The sequence below is a fragment of the Chrysemys picta genome, chromosome 16 (assembly GCF_011386835.1).
Source record: "Chrysemys picta bellii isolate R12L10 chromosome 16, ASM1138683v2, whole genome shotgun sequence".
In the NCBI taxonomy this organism is placed as follows: domain Eukaryota; kingdom Metazoa; phylum Chordata; order Testudines; family Emydidae; genus Chrysemys; species Chrysemys picta.
The window spans coordinates 9899182-9919604 of record NC_088806.1 but is presented as its reverse complement, the minus strand read 5'-3'; the positions used below and the strand labels follow the sequence as shown (position 1 = coordinate 9919604).

Genomic DNA, 20423 nt, shown 5'->3' with positions numbered 1-20423 from the left:
ATTCCATTTAACCAATTCTAGCTCTTATCTATATCTTTTTCCTTTTATGAATAAACCTTTATATTTTAGATTCTAAAGGATTGGCAACAGTGTGATTTGTGGGTAAGATCTGATTTGTATAGTGACCTGGGTCTGGGACTTGGTCCTATGGGATCAGGAGAACCTTTTTTCTTTTATTGGGGTATTGGTTTTCATAACCATTTGTCCCCATAATGATGACACTGATGGTGATACTGAGAAACTGGAGTGTCTAAGGGAATTGCTTGTGTGATTTGTGGTTAGCCAGTGGGGTGAGACCAAAGTCCTCTTAGTCTGGCTGGTTTGGTTTGCCTTAGAGGTGGAAAAACCCCAGCCTTGGGCTGTAATTGCCCTGCTCTGAGCGATGTGTCCTGAATTGGCACTCTCAGTTGGGTCCCGCCAGAACCGCATCGTTACACCCCCCTTCAGGTAATTGAAAGCAGCTATCAAATCCCAACTCAGTCTTCTCTTCTGCAGACTAAATAACTCTAGTTCCCTTACCCGCTCTTCATAAATCATATGCCCAGGCCCCCTAATAATTTTCATTGCCCTCCGCTGAACTCTCTCCAATCTGTCCACATCCTTTCTGTAGCGGGGGGCCCAAAACTGGACGCAGTACTCCAGACGTGGCCACACCAGTGCCAAATAGAGGGGAATAATCACTTCCCTCGATCTGCTGGCAATGCTCCTACTAACGCTGCCCAATATGCTGTTAACCTTCCTGGCAACAATGGCACATTATTGACTCATCCAGCTTTGCATCCACTGTAATCCCCAGGTCTTTTTCTGCAGAACTGCCGCTTAGCCAGTCGGTCCCCAACCTGTAGCCGTGCATGGGACTCTTCCATCCTAAGTGCAGGACTCTGCACTTGTCCTTGTTGAACCTTCTTTTGGCCTAATCCTCCAATTTGTCTAGGTCACTATGGACCCAATCCCTACCCTCCAGCGCTTGGATTCTTTACATGCTTTCACAGAAGGAAGAGCACATGTTCCATGATTTCATAGGGCAGAGTTTTAGGGCTATTTTGATTCAGGGAGCTATGCTATAGGGTGCTTTCCCTGTGTGGATCTGACAGGTGGATCAACTTAGATGCACACTGCGTCCCGTCTCAGGGTGCTGAGGGCTGCGAGTCTCCTTATTGCCACCTGCCACTAGTAAAAGGGACTTTTGCATTTGGCAGCTGGATGTTAGCGACCAAACTCACCAGCCTGTCAGGTACTCAAGCACCCTCCTCTGAGCTACAGCAGCCCTGACAGTCGACAATAGAGGCACCCTAACCCCTGAGTTCCTTCAATGTGTCCCCCTCCGGGGTCCAGCTCCCATCACCAGATACTCGGGGTATGTCTTACTACCTGCCGAATCGGCGGGCGGTGATCGATCCAGCGGGGGTCGATCTATCGCGTCTAGTGTAGATGCAATAAATCAATCCCCGAGCGCTCTCCCGTTGACTGCTATACTCCAGCTCGGCGAGAGGCGCAGGCAGAGTCTACGGGGGAGCTGCAGCCGACGACTCACCGCGATGAAGACACCACGGTAAGTCGATCTAAGTACATCGACTTCAGCTAAGTTATTCATGTACCTGAAGTTGCGTAACTTAGATCTATCCCCTCCCCTAAGGTAGACAGGGCTCAGAAAAATCCCAGATCCTCTCTGTCCGAAGCAATGGTATTTCCCACGTTACCAGTTTTACTGTACACCACTGCTCCTCTATCACACAGCACTTGAGTACAGTTATCGAACAAAGGGAAATTTATTTAACAAAGGATGGATTTAAACAGAAACAAATGTGAGTGATGGAAACAGTTACAAACAAAACAAAAATCACAAAATGCAACCTCCACTTTTTAATAGTTACCTTTCCTCTCTAAGTAGCTTGAAGTGTGAGGTGACAGTCTATTGTAATGATTGCTAGTCCCTAGGAGCCATGCCCCTGCCTTTCTTGAAGCACCACTGGTCATTAGTGATCTCCTTGGTGAATGGACCCAGAGTGTTTCTCTCCACCCTGTTATAAACGGAATCAGACTTTTGGCTTTATTCATAGAAAGGACGATCTCCTCATTGTCATAGTGTCCTTTTCACTTCCACAGGGTTTTGATGTTTATAGTTTGTCTTTGATAGTTTTCCGTTGGCTTTTCTGGGTTGGTGCAAAGGTTGACAATGGAGCAACACATCGTATAACTGGCTAGCAAGGGACGGGTGACAATTCCCTCCCACTTGAATGGCCATCCCCAACAAGACCTATGATTGGGGTGACTCACTTTCATGACAATACCATATGGGCATAATTTTCCAGATACTTACATTACACCTTCAATATGACTCATACACATCTCTTGCAGTGATTACTGAAAGCTTGTAAATTATTGTTACTCCTAGAGATCTCACTGCTATGCTTCCTGGATAAATATCATAAAAATCAGTGCATTAGGTGTGATGAGTTTGTCAGGTTTGAGACAGGAGTTTCTTGTGAATTACTTTGACGTCTTTGCCAATTGGCATCAAAGAGCTTTTATCACAGATGCACTGAGCTATACAATCACACCCTGATATAATAGAAAGGCCAGCACAAAAAAATAGAGAAAGGAACAATAAAATACTAAAATGACAACAGTTGGAACTCAACATTTCTCTCACTCTTTGGACTGATGGTTACTAAGAGCTTTTCCCTCAGTTGAACCAGGCAATTGGATAGCTGCTCAGCCCTCCATACTAGCAGCTCTCACATACAGGGAGATGGGTCAAAATTGGAATTGATGTCATGACTTGCTTCGCATAGAAGATCAATCTGTCTAAGGCTAGGTCTACCCTCCAAACACTGGAAGTATTCTTCTGAGAACTTAACACTGTCTACACTGGGGCTTAGGTCACATTAACTACTTCTCTCAGTGGAGCAGATTTCTCACACCCCTGAGAGATGGGGCTACGTTAACATAGCTTTTCAGTGTAGACCAACCTTTAGATGGCTTTCTGATATGAAAGGCAATGGACTTCAGCCTTTTCCTTGGTATTGATGGTTGACGATTGCAACTTTCCTACCTGCTGGACACATCCTATGACAGATGTCATGCCTTTCCCTCGCAAATTAGAGCAGTGGGGAAGTCAGTGACCCTTACAGTGTAAGTGGGTAAAAAGTTATACTTGTCCCCTCGAGTAGTTTTCCTTTTAATAGAAATTGACTTTGAAGCTAAGCAAAATATGTTCTATTTGAAATACAAAAAAATAAAATCTATACAGGCCCAATATTCTCTTATACACTAACACCTATTCTCCCACCCCAACCTTTGGAGTGAGGTTTTCTACCAAAACTCCTTACACTACAGGGGGTAAATTAAATCAAATTAACTTTTGAAGATTAGCCATCATTTCCTGTATGAATAAGAAAAACAAGACAACTTTCAGTTTTCCAAAATAATTCAGATCATCAAACAATTAGTCTCTTACTCTTTAACCAATAACATTACCTATTATTTCATTTTCACTAGTAACTAATATATTCAAAGATCACAAATTCTTGTCATACATGTTCGTTTTCTTTTAATCCCCATTGCCAACAACTGAACCTTGGCTCAAATTGTGATTTGTCCCAACACTTCTGTGAGTTCATATATCTCTGGTTCTTCTGCCATGTGTGTTGGTGGAAGGCATCTCCTATGTGGGAATGTTAGCATCATGAGGAAAAATACCTCTCTTTTCACACTTTAAATCTTTCAAAGTAGGACAAGGTAGGGGAGAAGTGATGTAAATGCATAAGACACAAGAGAAAACTGTCTGGTGTACACTAAAGACATTTATTGGTATAACTATATTGCTCAGGGGTGTGAAAAATCGACACAGCTGAGCAACGTAGTTACACAGCTCTAATCCCCTATGTAGATAGCGCTACATCAACCTGCCAACAGGACTCTATTGCTTTTTACATCTCCTTCCAGCATCAGAGGCTGAAATGACACTTTTTTCTTGCCCCTGCTCCTCTTCATTTAAATATAATTTGAAAAGTTCTCATTATAACGGCTCTTCAGCACAACCCAGAGCAACATGAGAACAATTGGCAATGATACAATCTGTATCATTGGTGGCTCTAACAACTTTGCAATAGGAGGAATGGTATAAATGTGATGCTTCCTTGTTTCTTATGGGAAGGGCACACTCAAATTACTCATGGGACAATGGAGTTGATAGAAAGGACAAATGGGCCCACCTCAAAGAGGTCAAACTGCAAAAGGCAAAAATGGGCCACTCATCTGGACAAGCTGAGGGATATTGGTGCTGCAAACAGTTCAAACAGCTTTTAAAAGTTACTATGTGGGAATCAGGAAAAGTATTAAAGAAAAAGTATTGATAGCCCTAGAGGTTTTTATGGTGTTGATCTCCCTTCCAGATTCTCTGATGGCTAACATGGGCTCAGTGGCAAGACAAGGTTTTCCCCACAATCACTGCTTCCATAGGGTCTCATGCCTGTGTGCATTCTCTGATGGCTAATAAGCTGCTGGCTGCGAATGAAGTTTTTCCCACAATCACTGCATTTATAGGGCCTCTCTCCTGTGTGGATTCTGAGATGGGTAAGAAGGTGTGAGCTGTGATTGAAGGTTTTCCCACACTCACTGCATACATAGGGCCTCTCTCCTGTGTGGATTCTCTGATGCCCAGTAAGGTGAGAGCTGTGAGTGAAGCTTTTCCCACACTCATGGCATTCATAGGGCCTCTCCCCTGTGTGAATTCTCTGATGTTTAGAAAGGGCTGAGCTGCTAGTGAAACTTTTCCCACACTCACGGCATTCATAGGGCCTCTCGCCTGTGTGGATTCTCTCATGATGAACAAGGTTTGATTTGTAAGTGAAGGCTTTCCCACACTCTCTGCATTCAAAGGGCCTCTCCCCTGTGTGTATTCTCTGATGTTCAGAAAGGGCCGAGCTGGTAATGAATCTTTTCCCACACTCACGGCATTCATAGGGTCTCTCCCCTGTGTGGATTCTCTGATGTTGAGAAAGGACTGATCTTTCAGTGAAGCTTTTCCCACACTCATGGCATGCATAGGGCCTCATCCCTGGGTGGATTCTCTGATGTTTAGAAAGGACTGATCTGTGAGTGAAGCTTTTCCCACACTCACGACATTCATAGGGCCTCTTCCCCGTGTGGATTCTCTGATGTTTAGAAAGGACTGACCTGTGAGGGAAGCTTTTCCCACACTCATTGCATTTGTAGGGCCTCTCCCCTGTGTGGATTCTCCGATGGTGAAAAAGGCCTGATCTTTGAGTGAAGCTTTTCCCACACTCATGGCACTCATAGGGCCTCTCGCCTGTGTGGATTCTCTCATGATGAACAAGGTTTGATTTGTAAGTGAAGGTTTTCCCACACTCACTGCATTCGAAGGGCCTCTCCCCTGTGTGAATTCTCCAATGGTGAAAAAGGCCTGATCTTTGAGTGAAGCATTTTCCACACTCACTGCATGTATTTTTCCTCTTTCCCATGAGGATTTCCTGCTGTGTTGTGGTTTCCTTGATGCTCTTCCGAGTTCCCCGACAGGAAATAATTTTACCCATTTTCTCTCCTGGCTGGTTTCCCTGCTCTCTTTCTGGTCTGTGCTGAATCTCACAGGATTTTTCCTTCTCATAACTCCTGGACACATTCCTTTTTGATCTTTGTGATAATGCTCTGTGTTTATCCACTTGCTCAACATTTTCCTGCTGAGAATTCTGCTCCTCTTTCTCACATACCATTGGGTCACCTGCTGTGATAAAGACAGAAACCTCAAACAGGGATGGAAAGGGGAAGACCAAACGAAAACAAGTGCTTGAGAGAGGTCAAATAAAAATAGGAACTGAACTCCTCCAAACTCTCCCCCCAACTAGGAGAGAGGAGGGGATCATTTTATCCTTCACATCCAAATTCGCAGGGGGAAGGAGGAAGCTACTGCCTGGTGTCTGCTAGGATCTACAGGAAGCTATGAGCTATATTTACCCTGAGGATGCGATCCCTGCTAGGGACAATAATGAACTGAGAGACCTCCCAAGGGCTTTGTAGGGCATCCCAGATGTTTCCTTCAGGCACTTATAGATTCTGAGTTGGTTTAATGTTTCCTCACCTGTGCAGGGAGCTCTCAGGATCTCTCTTTCCTCTGAACCCTGGAGGTCTGGGACCCATGACTCTTCCCCTTGTTCCAGCTGGGAGATCACATCAGGTTGGGAAACTGGAAACCCTGCTCAGATGAAAGAAAACAAAGGAGTTCAGTTGATTTCATAAGACTTTGTCATAGAAAACATTCTATTAATTTAACTTCAGTGCTTAGTGTGAGCTGGTGTGCCCGGGATCAGTCCTCACTGAAAATGCCAAGATCAGGGTAGGCTGAAAAAGGCAGAGCAGATGCTCCCAGTGGTGGTTAACACTGAAGTTAAATTCACCGACCACTCACAAACTGTGCTTCTGATCCCCCACGCTGGTTATCGAGAAACTGTAAAAAGAAATCACAGCCCCCTTTATTGCATTGCACTTCTCTGACTCCCAATCAGCACCTAGGTCCAGTACAGTGAGAGGTTATTTAAAAACTCTGCTCACATAAACAAAGTGTTCTTCTGACCTCAGAGTCAGCCACATTACCAGGTCACTATAGGTTTGGCTCTTACCCAAAATACTATGATGCCAGCCAATCCTTTAGAATCTAAACTAAAAGGTTTAGAAGACAGAAAGCAAGAAAGCATCTAAACTAAAGGTTTATTATAAAAGAAAGAAAAAGGGAGTTGTTCAATGGGAAAGCAGTCAGATACATTCAGAAATCTATATATCTGGTTCCTAGCAGTATTGGTGAGTTCCTGGCTTGAAAGCCTGTCTGGTACACATCCACATTATTCAGTTCTTTGTTCAAGGCTTCAGTTTGTAGAGAAGTTAAACCAGAGGTAGGAAGAGGGATTGAAGACAAAATGGAGATGATGCAGCTGCCCTGTATATTCCTTTTGCCATGTAGCTTCTACTTCCTTTGTCCCAAACACAAGCTTCACAGCACATGGCATGGAAAAGCCTTGGAGTTCTCAGTACATAGGTATATCCCTGCAGGTCTTGCTGACTCAATAGGTGTATCCCCTTAGTTCTTTCCATGGGCTCATTGTATGGCTGATGACCCTGGATGGGCCGTCGAACAGGCTAGGCAGTGCTGATGCCAATATGTCTGGGAATGTCACCCAGAAACGCTGCACAAGTCTGGAAATACAGATATACCCCACATATCTATCTATAACTCACAATACAAAGGTGATACAAAGATAGAAACAAAATCATCATACTTGGAAAATCATAACATTTTCATTGACACCTTACATGGCACATCTAGCACAATTCATTGCAATTTTATCATTGGTATTCATAATAAAATAATAATAATATAAAGTGTCTCTCAATTTCATACAGTGTCACACTTAATAAACCAGTGAATTCCCAGGACCGCCTCCCCAGGTCCTTGAAGATGCCGAACAACTTGCTTGTGAGGGACTGAAATACCCACATAGATGTTGGGAAGACACAGACAGACACTGTGCAAGTCTGTACCTCTATGTTCACTCTTCTACAAAATTATGATCAATTTTGTACATAGTATGTGTCACGGCTGAATCCCCACTGTATCACTCTGAGTGCAGAAAGTGGGGGCCCGCAAGGATTCTAAAAATTAATTCGTGCCACTCTAGGCTTGTATTAAACCTCCAAGGTTACAACTTTTCTCTGACCTTGGTTTGGTAAATGCTGCCACCACCCAAATGCAAAAAACCCCCAAACCCTTGGACCCAGGCAGGAGCATTCCTCCCTCTGGGGCACCCTCAAGCCCTTTCACCTCCCCTCCAGAAAAGAGCTGAGAAAGAAAACAAAGGAAATTAGCTGTGGCTACCAGATAATCAAACAACATGCACAAACCTCTTAGGACACCAAAAATCCAATCCTGTTCTTAAAAGAGGTAAATTTTATTAAAATTGAAAAGGAAAACGATACATCTGGAACTTAGGCTTTTGCTAGCTCTTAAAAGAAACAATTTTTGTAAGCACCCAAAATAGCTTTCTTGGGGGTTCAGCTTAAAGCTTACAAGCAAACAAAAGCATCTGGGATAGCACAGAGGAGATTCAAAAGCCAAAATAAAAAAATAAACCTGATTGTGTCTGTCTAAACGTTCCCTATCCAAATAATTTCTTCTACATATGGAAGATGAATTTTCATACCTGCTTCAAGCCATACACAGCTTTGCTACTCCGTGTCGCCTTCTCCGGAGAACAACAGACAAGGGAAAGTTACTTTCCCGTTTTAAAAAGTTCTAGCCTTTCCATTGGCTCTTTTGGTCAGGTGCCCACTTCCTTTCCCTTTACCTGTGGGCTTGTTAACCCTTTACAGGTAAAGCAAGCAGAGAACTCACACCAACAGGGATTTTACAGCAAACTGGCTGGCTGGGTGTTTACAAAAGGGAGATCCCTCCACTCCCCTTCATTTATGACTGTATGGCTTGTGAGGTATCATTAGAAAAGACAATCTACTGAATATCCTTCTGTTATAATGTGTAGCAACATTTATGTAAAGTTGTGAGATTTGACGGTATGATACACCTCTACCCCGATATAACGCGGTCCTATAGAACGCGAATTCAGATATAAAGCGGTAAAGCAGCTTTCCGGGGGACAGGGCTGCTTTACCTTGTTATATCTTTGCGAACAGGGGCTGCTAACAGGGAGTTTCGCAAGGGAGTTTGGAAGGGGAGCAGGAAGGGGGCGAGGGTCCCTTGCCGGTTCCATCTGTTTTCTCTTGATTCCCCTTAATACCTATAAAGCAACTACATTCATAACTTTTTGCTTAAACAACCCTTTCAGCTGACAGGGGGCTGCAGATGGGAGTTTGACAGAGGGAGGCTTACGATGGTTAGGAAGACCCGCAACACCTGTGCCAGCACTGCTACTGTCTCCTCCACCTGTGCCTGTAGCCAGACAGAGCACCTGAGCATGGATGCCTCTACCCAGATCCTGGTGTGGTTTTGCAAAGACTGTAACTTGCAATTTCCACTTACTGATATCCAGGTTGCGGGGACCATCCAATGTGAGAGGTGCCTGCTGGTGGAATCTCTCAGGCAGCAGGTGGGAGAGCTACAGGAGGAGGTGGCTAGGTTGAGGAGCATCCGAATCCACGAGCAATTCCTCGACAGTGTCCATGTGGAGACAGCTGAGGTAGCTGTCCCAGTACACAGGACTGCTGATACACCACTGGTGGAGGAGGAGATGGCTCAGGGTGGACACTGGCAGCTGGTTACTTCTGGCAGCAGGCAGTGCTCCACCCCTGCTCCGAACCCTCCAGCCGTGATAATAGGTAACCGTTATGCTCTTCTTGATACAGGAAAGAAGGAATCACTCCCTACAGTAAAGGAGGAGAAGCCTCGTACCCCTAAGGCTGGAAAGTCTGCTGCCACCACTGTGAATAGGAAACGTAGGGTAGTGGTGGTCGGAGACTCTCTGCTGAGGGGGACGGAGGCGCCCATCTGTCGCCCTGACATTTCATCTCGGGAGGTATGCTGCCTGCCGGGGGCCCGTATCCGAGACGTTACGGAGGCATTGTCGAGGATTATCCAGCCCTCTGACTACTACCCCATGCTACTCATCCATGTGGGCACAAATGATACTGCTCGGTGTGACACTGAGCGGATCAAGAGTGACTACAGGTCTCTGGGAGTACGGGTGAAGGAGTTTGGAGCGCAGGTGGTATTCTCTTCAATTCTTCCTGTCAAAGGTAGGGGCCCGGGCAGAGACAGATGCATCATGGAGATGAATGCCTGGCTGCGAAGATGGTGTCGCCAGGAGGGCTTTGGCTTCCTAGACCACGGGATGCTATTCGAGGAAGGACTGCTAGGCAGAGATGGTGTTCACCTATCGAGGAGAGGAAAGACCCTATTCGGACACAGACTGGCTAACCTAGTGAGGAGGGCTTTAAACTAGGTTCGACGGGGACAGGTGAGCAAAGCCCACAGGTAAGTGGGGAACATGGAGACCGGGGAGATGGGTCGGAAACGAGAGGGAGTGTGGGCTATATTGGCAGAGAGAAAGGAGAGTCAGGACAAAACTGGGAGAAAAGATCAAACCAGTATCTTAGATGCCTATATACAAATGCGAGAAGTATGGGGAATAAGCAGGAAGAACTGGAAGTGCTAATAAATAAATACAACTATGACATTGTTGGCATCACTGAAACTTGGTGGGATAATACACATGATTGGAATGTTGGTGTGGATGGGTACAGCTTGCTCAGGAAGGATAGACAGGGGGAAAAGGGAGGAGGTGTTGCCTTATATATTAAAAATGTACACACTTGGACTGAGGTAGAGATGGACATAGGAGATGGAAGTGTTGAGAGTCTCTGGGTTAGGCTAAAAGGGGCAAAAACAAGGGAGATGTCATGCTAGGAGTCTACTACAGGCCACCTAACCAGGTGGAAGAGGTGGATGAGGCTTTTTTCAAGCAACTAACAAAATCATCCAAAGCCCAAGATTTGGTGGTGATGGGGGACTTCAACTATCCGGATATATGTTGGGAAAATAACACAGCGGGGCACAGACTATCCAACAAATTCTTGGACTGCATTGGAGACAACTTTTTATTTCAGAAGGTTGAAAAAGCTACTGGGGGGAAGCTGTTCTAGACTTGATTTTAACAAACAGGGAGGAACTCGTTGAGAATGTGAAAGTAGAAGGCAGCCTGGGTGAAAGTGATCATGAAATCATAGAGTTTGCAATTCTAAGGAAGGGTAGAAGGGAGAACAGCAAAATAGAGACAATGGATTTCAGGAAGGCAGATTTTGGGAAGCTCAGAGAGCTGATAGGTAAGGTCCCATGGGAATCAAGACTGAGGGGAAAAACAACTGAGGAGAGTTGGCAGTTTTTCAAAGGGACACTATTAAGGGCCCAAAAGCAAGCTATTCCGCTGGTTAGGAAAGATAGAAAATGTGGCAAAAGACCACCTTGGCTTAACCACGAGATCTTGCACGATCTAAAAAATAAAAAGGAGTCATATAAAAAATGGAAACTAGGACAGATTACAAAGGATGAATATAGGCAAACAACACAGGAATGCAGGGGCAAGATTAGAAAGGCAAAGGCACAAAATGAGCTCAAACTAGCTACGGGAATAAAAGGAAACAAGAAGACTTTTTATCAATACATTAGAAGCAAGAGGAAGACCAAAGACAGGGTAGGCCCACTGCTGAGTGAAGAGGGAGAAACAGTAACAGGAAACTTGGAAATGGCAGAGATGCTTAATGACTTCTTTGTTTCGGTCTTCACCGAGAAGTCTGAAGGAATGCCTAACATAGTGAATACTAATGGGAAGGGGGTAGGTTTAGCGGATAAAATAAAAAAAGAACAAGTTAAAAATCACTTAGAAAAGTTAGATGCCTGCAAGTCACCCGGGCCTGATGAAATGCATCCTAGAATACTCAAGGAGCTAATAGAGGAGGTATCTGAGCCTCTAGCTATTATCTTTGGAAAGTCATGGGAGACGGGAGAGATTCCAGAAGACTGGAAAAGGGCAAATATAGTGCCCATCTATAAAAAGGGAAATAAAAACAACCCAGGAAACTACAGACCAGTTAGTTTAACTTCTGTGCCAGGGAAGATAATGGAGCAAGTAATTAAGGAAATCATCTGCAAACACTTGGAAGGTGGTAAGGTGATAGGGAACAGCCAGCATGGATTTGTGAAGAACAAATCATGTCAAACCAATCTGATAGCTTTCTTTGATAGGATAACGAGCCTTGTGGATAAGGGTGAAGCGGTGGATGTGGTATACCTAGACTTTAGTAAGGCATTTGATACAGTCTCGCATGATATTCTTATCGATAAACTAGGCAAATACAATTTAGATGGGGCTACTATAAGGTGGGTGCATAACTGGCTGGATAACCGTACTCAGAGAGTTGTTATTAATGGTTCCCAATCCTGCTGGAAAGGCGTAACGAGTGGGGTACCGCAGGGGTCTGTTTTGGGACCGGCTCTGTTCAATATCTTCATCAACGACTTAGATATTGGCATAGAAAGTACGCTTATTAAGTTTGCGGATGATACCAAACTGGGAGGGATTGCAACTACTTTGGAGGACAGGGTCATAATTCAAAATGATCTGGACAAATTGGAGAAACGGTCTGAGTTAAACAGGATGAAGTTTAACAAAGACAAATGCAAAGTGCTCCACTTAGGAAGGAAAAATCAATTTCACACATACAGAATGGGAAAAGACTGTCTAGGAAGGAGTACGGCAGAAAGGGATCTAGGGGTTATAGTGGACCACAAGCTAAATATGAGTCAACAGTGTGATGCTGTTGCAAAAAAAGCAAACATGATTCCGGGATGTATTAACAGGTGTGTTGTGAGCAAGACACGAGAAGTCATTCTTCCGCTCTACTCTGCTCTGGTTAGGCCTCAGCTGGAGTATTGTGTCCAGTTCTGAGCGCCGCATTTTAAAAAAGATGTGGAGAAATTGGAAAGGGTCCAAAGAAGAGCAACAAGAATGATTAAAGGTCTTGAGAACATGACCTATGAAGGAAGGCTGAAAGAACTGGGTTTGTTTAGTTTGGAAAAGAGAAGACTGAGAGCGGACATGATAGCAGTTTTCAGGTATCTAAAAGGGTGTCATAAGGAGGAGGGAGAGAACTTGTTCACCTTAGCCTCTAAGGATAGAACCAGAAACAATGGGTTTAAACTGCAGCAAGGGAGGTCTAGGTTGGACATTAGGAAAAAGTTCCTAACTGTCAGGGTGGTTAAACACTGGAACAAATTGCCTAGGGAGGTTGTGGAATCTCCGTCTCTGGAGATATTTAAGAGTAGGTTAGATAAATGTCTATCAGGGATAGTCTAGACAGTATTTGGTCCTGCCATGCGGGCAGGGGACTGGACTCGATGACCTCTCGAGGTCCCTTCCAGTCCTAGAATCTATGAATCTATGAATCTGAATTCGTGTTACCACAAGCGCTTGCTGCAGCCCTCCCCGGCCCCCCACCCCAGCTCACCTCTGCTATGCCTCCTTCCACGAGCGCGCCGCAGCTCCGCTTCTCCTCCCTCCCTCCCAGGCTTGCCGCGCCAAACGCATCTCACTTACCCTTCCTTATGTCATCAGTGCCTACATGTACCACGACCACCGGCTCCTCCCCAGCACTACACAAATCTATCTAGATGCCTCAAGAAATCAGCAACCTTTGTACCAGGCAGGCAAGTCACCATACGGTCCTCCCGGTCATCACAAACCCAGCTATCCTTGTTTCTAATGATCGAATCTCCCATTACTAACAGCTGCCTTTTCTTAATGACTGGAGTTCCCTCCCGCGGCGAGGTAAACTCAGTGCAAGAGGTTACCCCAACACTATCTGGAAGGAGGGTCCCAACTATGGAAAGGTTTCCCTCTGCTCCCGTTGACTGCTCTGCTTCCCTGGGCCTTTCATCCTCCTCAACAGCACAGGGGCTGTCTATCCAGAGGTGGGACAAATCTACAGTGTCCCAGAAAGCCTCATCAACATACCTCTCTGCCTCCCTTAGCTCCTCCAGTTCCGCCACCCTGGCCTCCAAAGCCTCCACGCTGTCTCTGAGGGCCAGGAGCTCCTTGCACCGAATGCACACATACGCCACCCGCCCACAGGGCAGGTAATCATACATGCTACATTGTGTGCAATAAACAGGATAGCCCCCATTCTGCTGCTGGGCTTCTGTCTGCATTCTCTCTTACAGCTACCTAGGTTAACAATAGGGGTTTTGTTTAAATCAAGAAGTTTGTATTATAGCTTAAATGTTTTAAAGAATGGCAAGAGTACCTCGCCCCCTTCCCACTCCCCTTCCAAACTCCCTCACGAAACTCCCTGTTAGCAGCCCTGGTCGCTTGCTCACTGCTTTACAAAGCACTCCCCTATCACATACCCCCCGCACCCCCAGCCCCTGCTGTGAGCCTCTCAGGGTAGGGGGCTGGGAGCACCCCCACGACCCCAGCCCACACCCCCACTCCTGCACCCTGCCCACTGAACACCAAATGGGAGCTCCTGCACCCCCTCCCACGTTGCCATCTGCACCCCTCACACCAAATGGGAGCTGCCCCAGGTAAGCACTCCACACCCCAACCTCCAGCCCCAACCCTGAGCCCCCTCCTGCATCCTAAAACCTGGCCAGACCCTGCACCCCAATCTCCAGCCTGCTCCTGCACCCTAACTCCCTCCCAGACTCTGCACCCCCAGCCCTGACTCCTGCACTCCCTCACACATCCCCAGCCATGACTCCTTAACCCCTCTCTCTCACACACACACACACACCCCCCAGTCCCCTGCCTTCCCTGATTCCTGCAACCCCCATACCTCCTGCCCCCACACACCCCCAGCCCCCTGACTCCTGCACCCCCTCACACACACCAAGTTCCCTCTGACTCCTGACCCCCTCACACACACCCAGCCATGACTCCTTAACCCCCTCACACACACCCCAGTCCTCTGCCCTCCCTGATTCCTGCAACCCCCATATCTCTTGTCCCCACACACCCTCAGCCCCCTCTGATTCCTGCACCCCTCACAAACCCCCAGCCCTGACTCATTCACCCTTTTCAAACACACCCCAGTTCCCTGCCCTCCCTGATTCCTGCAACCACCCATAACTCCTTCCCCCCCCAAACACCCCCAGCCCCTCACCCCCCACCCCAGCCCTGACTCCTGCACCCCCCCCCCCACATCCCCACCTGCATCGCTCGCATGAAACAGGAGCTGCCCCAGGTAAGCGCTCCACACCCCAACCCCCTGCCCTAGCCCTGAGCCCCCTCCCACACTAACTCCTGGCCATACCTTGCACCCCAACGTTTTTTACATTTTTGTATAAAGGGCTCTTATCCAAAGCGCTTTACAATAGTTCGCTAACAGTACAAACAATATTTGGAAAGATCATTAAGTGGTGCACCAAGACCCTCAGCAATTTTCAACTGGTCTGTGGAAAAATCGGTTAGACTACCAGAACAATCAGGTACCTCACTTCATTTTCATTTACTTCCTATTACTTATAGGAGGAGGATGAAGGGATGGGGGGAGGGGGGGGAGAGAGATAAGAGAGAATGTTCTTTTTCTTGCCTGGGTCCCAAGGAGGGGCCCCAAAATGAAGCTGAGCACAGGGCCCCACTAACGCTAAAACCGCCACTGAGCTTCCTTCTCTGGATGCCCCCAGCCAGCATTCAAGGACACACGGAGCGTCTGTGTGATACTCAAGCCTAGACCAGCAGCTCTGACTCCAGCAGCCTGGTCGTTACACCCCAAGCACATTCAGGTTTGGGTGGAGAAGGCTCAGGGTTTGAGAGGTCAGGGGTAGGAAGCTTCTGTTGATTATGCCGCACCTAACGCTCAGTTTTACTTGAGCAAACAGGAGATATTTGACACTGCATGATACTGCTCCTGTGCTCTGTTCCCAAAGTGTTCTGCAGCAGGGGAGGGTCTCTGGTAGTGTGTGTCACTGGCATATTGGGGTGATGCTGAAACTGGGCAGAGGAGAGGTGGCATTGTGGGGCTGGCGTGAACCTTAACTCTTCATTTCCCCTTCCAAGAACCAAGGGGACAGTAACCCTTACCCAGTGAGGTCACAGTCTCATAGTTCTCCTGCATGACATCCCAGTAGAGGGCTCTCTGAGTGGGGTCCAGCAGAGCCCATTCTTCCCTGGTGAAATACACAGCCACCTCCTCGAAGGCCACCGGCCCCTGAAAGAGCAAGAGTCCAACACTCAGTACCTTCTGAGAGGAGCCCATCAAATGGAAGCTCTGGGTGGATTGCAGTCAACAAAGTCCCACTCCCACCCTGCTCAGAGCATCCAGGAAACACCAGGGTGAGGGGACGAAGAGAGAGCCCCTCTGCTCTCCCAGCAGATCAATCACACACCTACTAGCCACAGACTGATACAGGAGATGGATCCCCTAGCAGGGTCCAGGGAGAGCTCCCTGGTAGGAAGCCCAACACCCTCCTCATTCTGAAGATCTGGATATGAAGGGAGGGGAATCTCCCCTAAGCCTGACTGGTGGGTGCCCCCTTCCTATCTCACAACAGCCACTGATTAGTCAGATCAGGCTTCAGCACTACAAGTCTGGTCAGTTTTCCTAGCTCCATGTAGCTGGGTTATTTTCTGTTCAACAAATTAGGTCATTTCCACCACTTAACCTCATGGGTCTGTTCCTAGAATCTAAGCCACTTATTAAACAACTCCCAGCAGGTTTTCCACATGCTGTCCTCCTCCATTTCTCCACCCTGTGCATTTCCTGCCCCGCTCCAACCTCCAGACCAGACTGTGAAAACCTTCCCATCTCCAGTGTATTTGCTGCCCCCTCCCTCCTGCAGGAACCCACCAACCCCCGCTGATAATACCTACCTGGACTGACTCCTCTGCAGCCATTTCTCTACCCTGTCCAATGAGAGGACGGGATGAACTGGAGCGAAACATGGACATCATTCTGCAGCCTGGCAGGGTGAGAAGGGCAGTTGTGAAGGTTTAATTAATTTCACAGCATGATTCCCCCAGGCCCTTTCCCTGCAGACAGACACTCTTGAGTCTGCCATGCTGAGAAAAGGCTTGATCTCTTTATACAGTGTAGACCTGGCCCGTCCAGCAAGGCTAAGCCCAGAGACATTTTTAACCTCCCTTCTTCCTCCCCGCATCCCATAACAAAGTCTCTGAACGCAAGGCTAGAAAAAAAGCGGAACCAAAGGATTCACTGTGGGGGATTCCCTCAGACACTGACCCCACGGCAGCCACACCCCAGCAGGAGGGATATGGAGTCAGGAACTGGATTTTCCTCTGTCTGATCCTCATTTTCTCCACAGGAAAGTGACTCTATCCAGGGTGCAGTAATACATCTGTCTGGGCAGATTAGAGATCTGGAAATCTCTCTCAAAACTCTTCTCTCCCACAGCCCCTTTCAGTCTCTCTTTCTCCTTCTCTCTCTTTTTCCCTGTCCTCTCTCCCTGCCTGTCTGGTAGGAAAGTCCCATTCCTGGGTAGTTTTCTCACCCATGGCTGGATTTGCTCCTGCAATCGCTAATGAGACAAGAAATGAGGGGTCTGTTTGTGTAGAGTCATTTTAAGGCCAGACCCCCACATTTTCCCTTCATTTCTTTCAGTTACCTGGAATGTCTGGCTCAGAATTCAGTATTAACAGGGCCAAGGGCTGCCCTAAGGGGCTAGTACCAGCTGGAGAAAGTCATCACCTGGGCCCGGCAGAGAAGAAGCTTTAATTAAGGTCACATCCCAGCACAGAATCCCCGCTGGGGGAGCAGCAGCTGCTAAGCCTGGTCTCCCAGATCACAATGGAGGCTGCAGCGTGTGACCCAGGAAGCTGAACCCCAATATCCTGAGCAGAGAGGGACAGAGCGTTTGAGCAGCTTCCCTCCCTTAGCTCTCCCGAGAGAGCTGCTAATGAGAGCCCCACCTCACAGGGAGAATTGCGCATCTCATTTGCCCCACTGTCCATCTGGAGTCACTCCTTGTCTTTGCAAACAGTGATTCTGGATTAACATTGGTATAAGTGAAACCAGATTTCAGAAAGAATGAGTCCAGAATGCTGTAGAAGAGACCATTGTGTGGCAGTGCTAACCCCCTTCCCACCTCCCTCACCCCGCAGATCGAGAACAAGGACTGGGGGGGCACAAATTTTCCAAATGGAACCAAAAGTTCCTGCCGTTTTCAAAAGAGGAGAAAAGCAGAATCTGTGATTTCACACTAACAGTGTTTGATAAGTGGATAGAAAGTTATCACAGTGACAGGGCATGTGACTGGGGAATGCCGGGCAGTGCTTGGAGCCAGGACTCTGGCACAAGTTGATCAGAGAGAAGGATCATGGTTAGTAGCAGTCCCCAGAGCCCCCAGCCAGGGGCCCCAGCCACCCCCCAGCCAGGGTCCCACCAGATATTCCCTGGGACGCAGTCCCCAGAGTCCCTGGCCAGGGACTCCAGATACCCCTCAAAGCCCCACCGGCCAGGGAATCCCCACCAGACCATGACTGCCAGGTTGGGAATCCCAAAGGTTTCCCCCCACTAAGAGCTCCCAGCAGCCAGGGACCCCCCCCCCCCCCGGGAACCCCTCACTGGGAACTCAGTCCCTCACTGCCTGCCTAGGACCCCCCCCCCCCCCAGCAGGATCTGCCATGCCGTTTGTCTGGGACCCCCTCCTCCACCCAGCGGGACCCCCTGACCTAGTGCCAGATCTCCCTCCCCCCCTCCCCCAGCTCTGTGCACTGGGCATGGCCAGCGGGGGAAGCCCAGACACAGCCCCTGGCACAGCACCAGGCTCCCTCTAACCCCCGTCCCACCTCCCCAAGAGATCCCCACCCCCACTGTTCTGCAGCCAACAGGCCCCCAGCAATACCCACCTCCAGGACCCATAGCCTCAGGGCTGGGCACATCAGAACCACCCCCCAAACCTCCAGAACCCACCAACCTAACTAGGGTACCCCCTGCCCAGTCACCCAAACACCTCCTCTTCCCACAATGCCCCTTCAGCTCCAGCTGTAATCTCCCCACACAGACACCCCTTTGCCCCCAGAGCAACAGTGTTACCTCACAGTGTCTGAGAAGTGGATAGAAAGTTATCACCACCCCCTGCTGGCCACTCACACAGGCAGAGGGAGCCCTGGGGGATGCTTCTTGAACAGGAGAATGGAAGGCCTGGAGGGCCAAAATAGGTAAGAAATTTCTATGCCCTGTCACTAGCAAATAATGGCCACCATGGATCTACCCCAGAGGTGGCTACATCTTAGCACTGCGGGAATCAACCCCTCACAGAGACCATTTGTCATGGGGCTTGGGATACTTCTGGACCCACGCTATACTCAGAGTGACCTCCTCATCCCGTGCCGGCTGGAGAAAAGAAAAGGGTCCAGCCAACTCTCTTGTTACTAGCTGGGAACCACTGATCCCCCAGGCAGGGATAAGCCTCTGGCTTTGATGTGTATTAAATATGTGGCTGATCGCTTTAATCAGCAAACATTTTAACAGCGCTAAAGGGGGGAAGAAATGATTCTCAAAGAAGAGGGGAAATATGATCACTGGGAAATTTAACCCCCTGCAACCACCAAAATGGAGAAAGACTCAGGGCAACAGGTTCCCTCCAAGGAAGGAGAAGTTACTGGGATTTAGAAACATGGGGAACAGCCCCAAACATGAAAGGATTTTTAATTGACATTTGATAACAACATAGAAATGAAAGAGAAAGGCTGGAAATCTGAGAGTGTTTCCCATCAATATTTGTTAAATGAATAGAGAGGAAATGGGCACCATTTGCAACCATTTTATATCCATGTTTAAGAATCTGAGAAAAGGTATCAATCTGAGATTTTCTTTGTATTTTATAATTAGAGAGACAGGGGAAAATCTCAGGGCATATTCAATTAGAAATAGACAACTAGAGAAAAGTGGTGCAAATGTTTAGGGTATTTTATATCAACCTTTGAGATTTGCAGAGAAAACGTGTCACAAACTATACAATTGAAGGTGGAAAATCAGAATTATGGAGAGAACAGGGGAAAGTCGGGGGAGATGAGAGAACTGATCATTTGTGGGGAAAGGGGGGAATCTCCCCGGATTTTATAGCCACGTGTGAGACACAGAGAGAAAAGGGGAAGAACTGGAGAGAATTTGTATCGGGGTGTAAGAGGCAAGTGGCACTAACAGGGACCGGATCCAATTAACTCCCCTCCCCCCTTCCCCAGTCCGCCACTTCTCCCCCGGGGATTTCCTGCTGCACAGAGACAGATCAACCCCCCCCGCAACTCCGGCTTCTCCCCACCCTGCCCGACACCCCCACCAGGGACCCCCCCGCCGGGCCCCCGTCTCTACCCCCCGCCCCCTCCAATCCCAGCGGTGCCGGGGGCAGATCCTGCTGCAGCTCCACTGGGGCTGAGGCAGCTCCGAGGCTTCTCCCAGGTTCCCGGGGCGGAGAGTCACTTTCCTGCCCAGCCCCAGCGCCCCCCCGGGTCTCTCACTCACCGGCCGGTGTAGAAATGTGTAGCTGGGGCTCGCACCGAGCATGCGCAGTAACAGCTGCTGAAACACCTCCCTTACCTGAGCTGGAAAAGGCAGAAGCGCCCCCCGGGGCATTCTGGGAAATGTAGTTTTTGACTCTCACTCACTGGGGGCCTCCGGCCCGGGGGCTGGTGCGGGCAGAGCCCGGGGCTGCCCAGGGGGCGGGTCCCAGCTTGAGAAAGCCCCCCCGGCCGGGCACGGAGAAATTAACGCCGGGTCAGACGACGGCAGCAGCAGCTTTGTTTTGCCGCCCGCACGGGGACTCGCACAGAGCATGCGCAATTTCAGCTTACCTGGCTGGAGAGGACGGAATCACTCCCCCCCCCCCAGGAGCAGCCTGGGAGATGTAGTTCCTGACTCCGCAGGGAGCGGAAGTGACGTTTGATAGG

General features: G+C 48.2%; 2 protein-coding genes across 7 annotated transcripts in view; one reads left to right on the top strand and one right to left on the bottom strand.

Annotated features, from left to right (window-relative positions):
• LOC103305723 (zinc finger protein 501-like) overlaps positions 1 to 20423 on the top strand; it is a 262606-nt gene that overhangs the window by 115815 nt on the left and 126368 nt on the right. The window lies entirely within an intron of this gene.
• LOC122172754 (zinc finger protein OZF-like) lies at positions 1754 to 20075 on the bottom strand. Of its 2 annotated transcripts, XM_065569844.1 has the most exons (5): positions 19999 to 20075; positions 16389 to 16477; positions 15600 to 15726; positions 6101 to 6214; positions 1754 to 5746 (listed from the first exon to the last, which is right to left on the bottom strand). In XM_065569844.1, the coding sequence occupies exons 2-5, from the start codon at positions 16467 to 16469 to the stop codon at positions 4410 to 4412; spliced, it is 1659 nt and encodes a 552-aa protein (XP_065425916.1). In that variant the 5' UTR covers positions 16470 to 16477; positions 19999 to 20075; the 3' UTR covers positions 1754 to 4409. The 2 variants fall into 2 exon arrangements, with proteins under 2 accessions (XP_065425916.1, XP_065425917.1); XM_065569845.1 differs by lacking the exon at positions 19999 to 20075 and having other exon boundaries at positions 1754 to 5743; positions 16389 to 16476.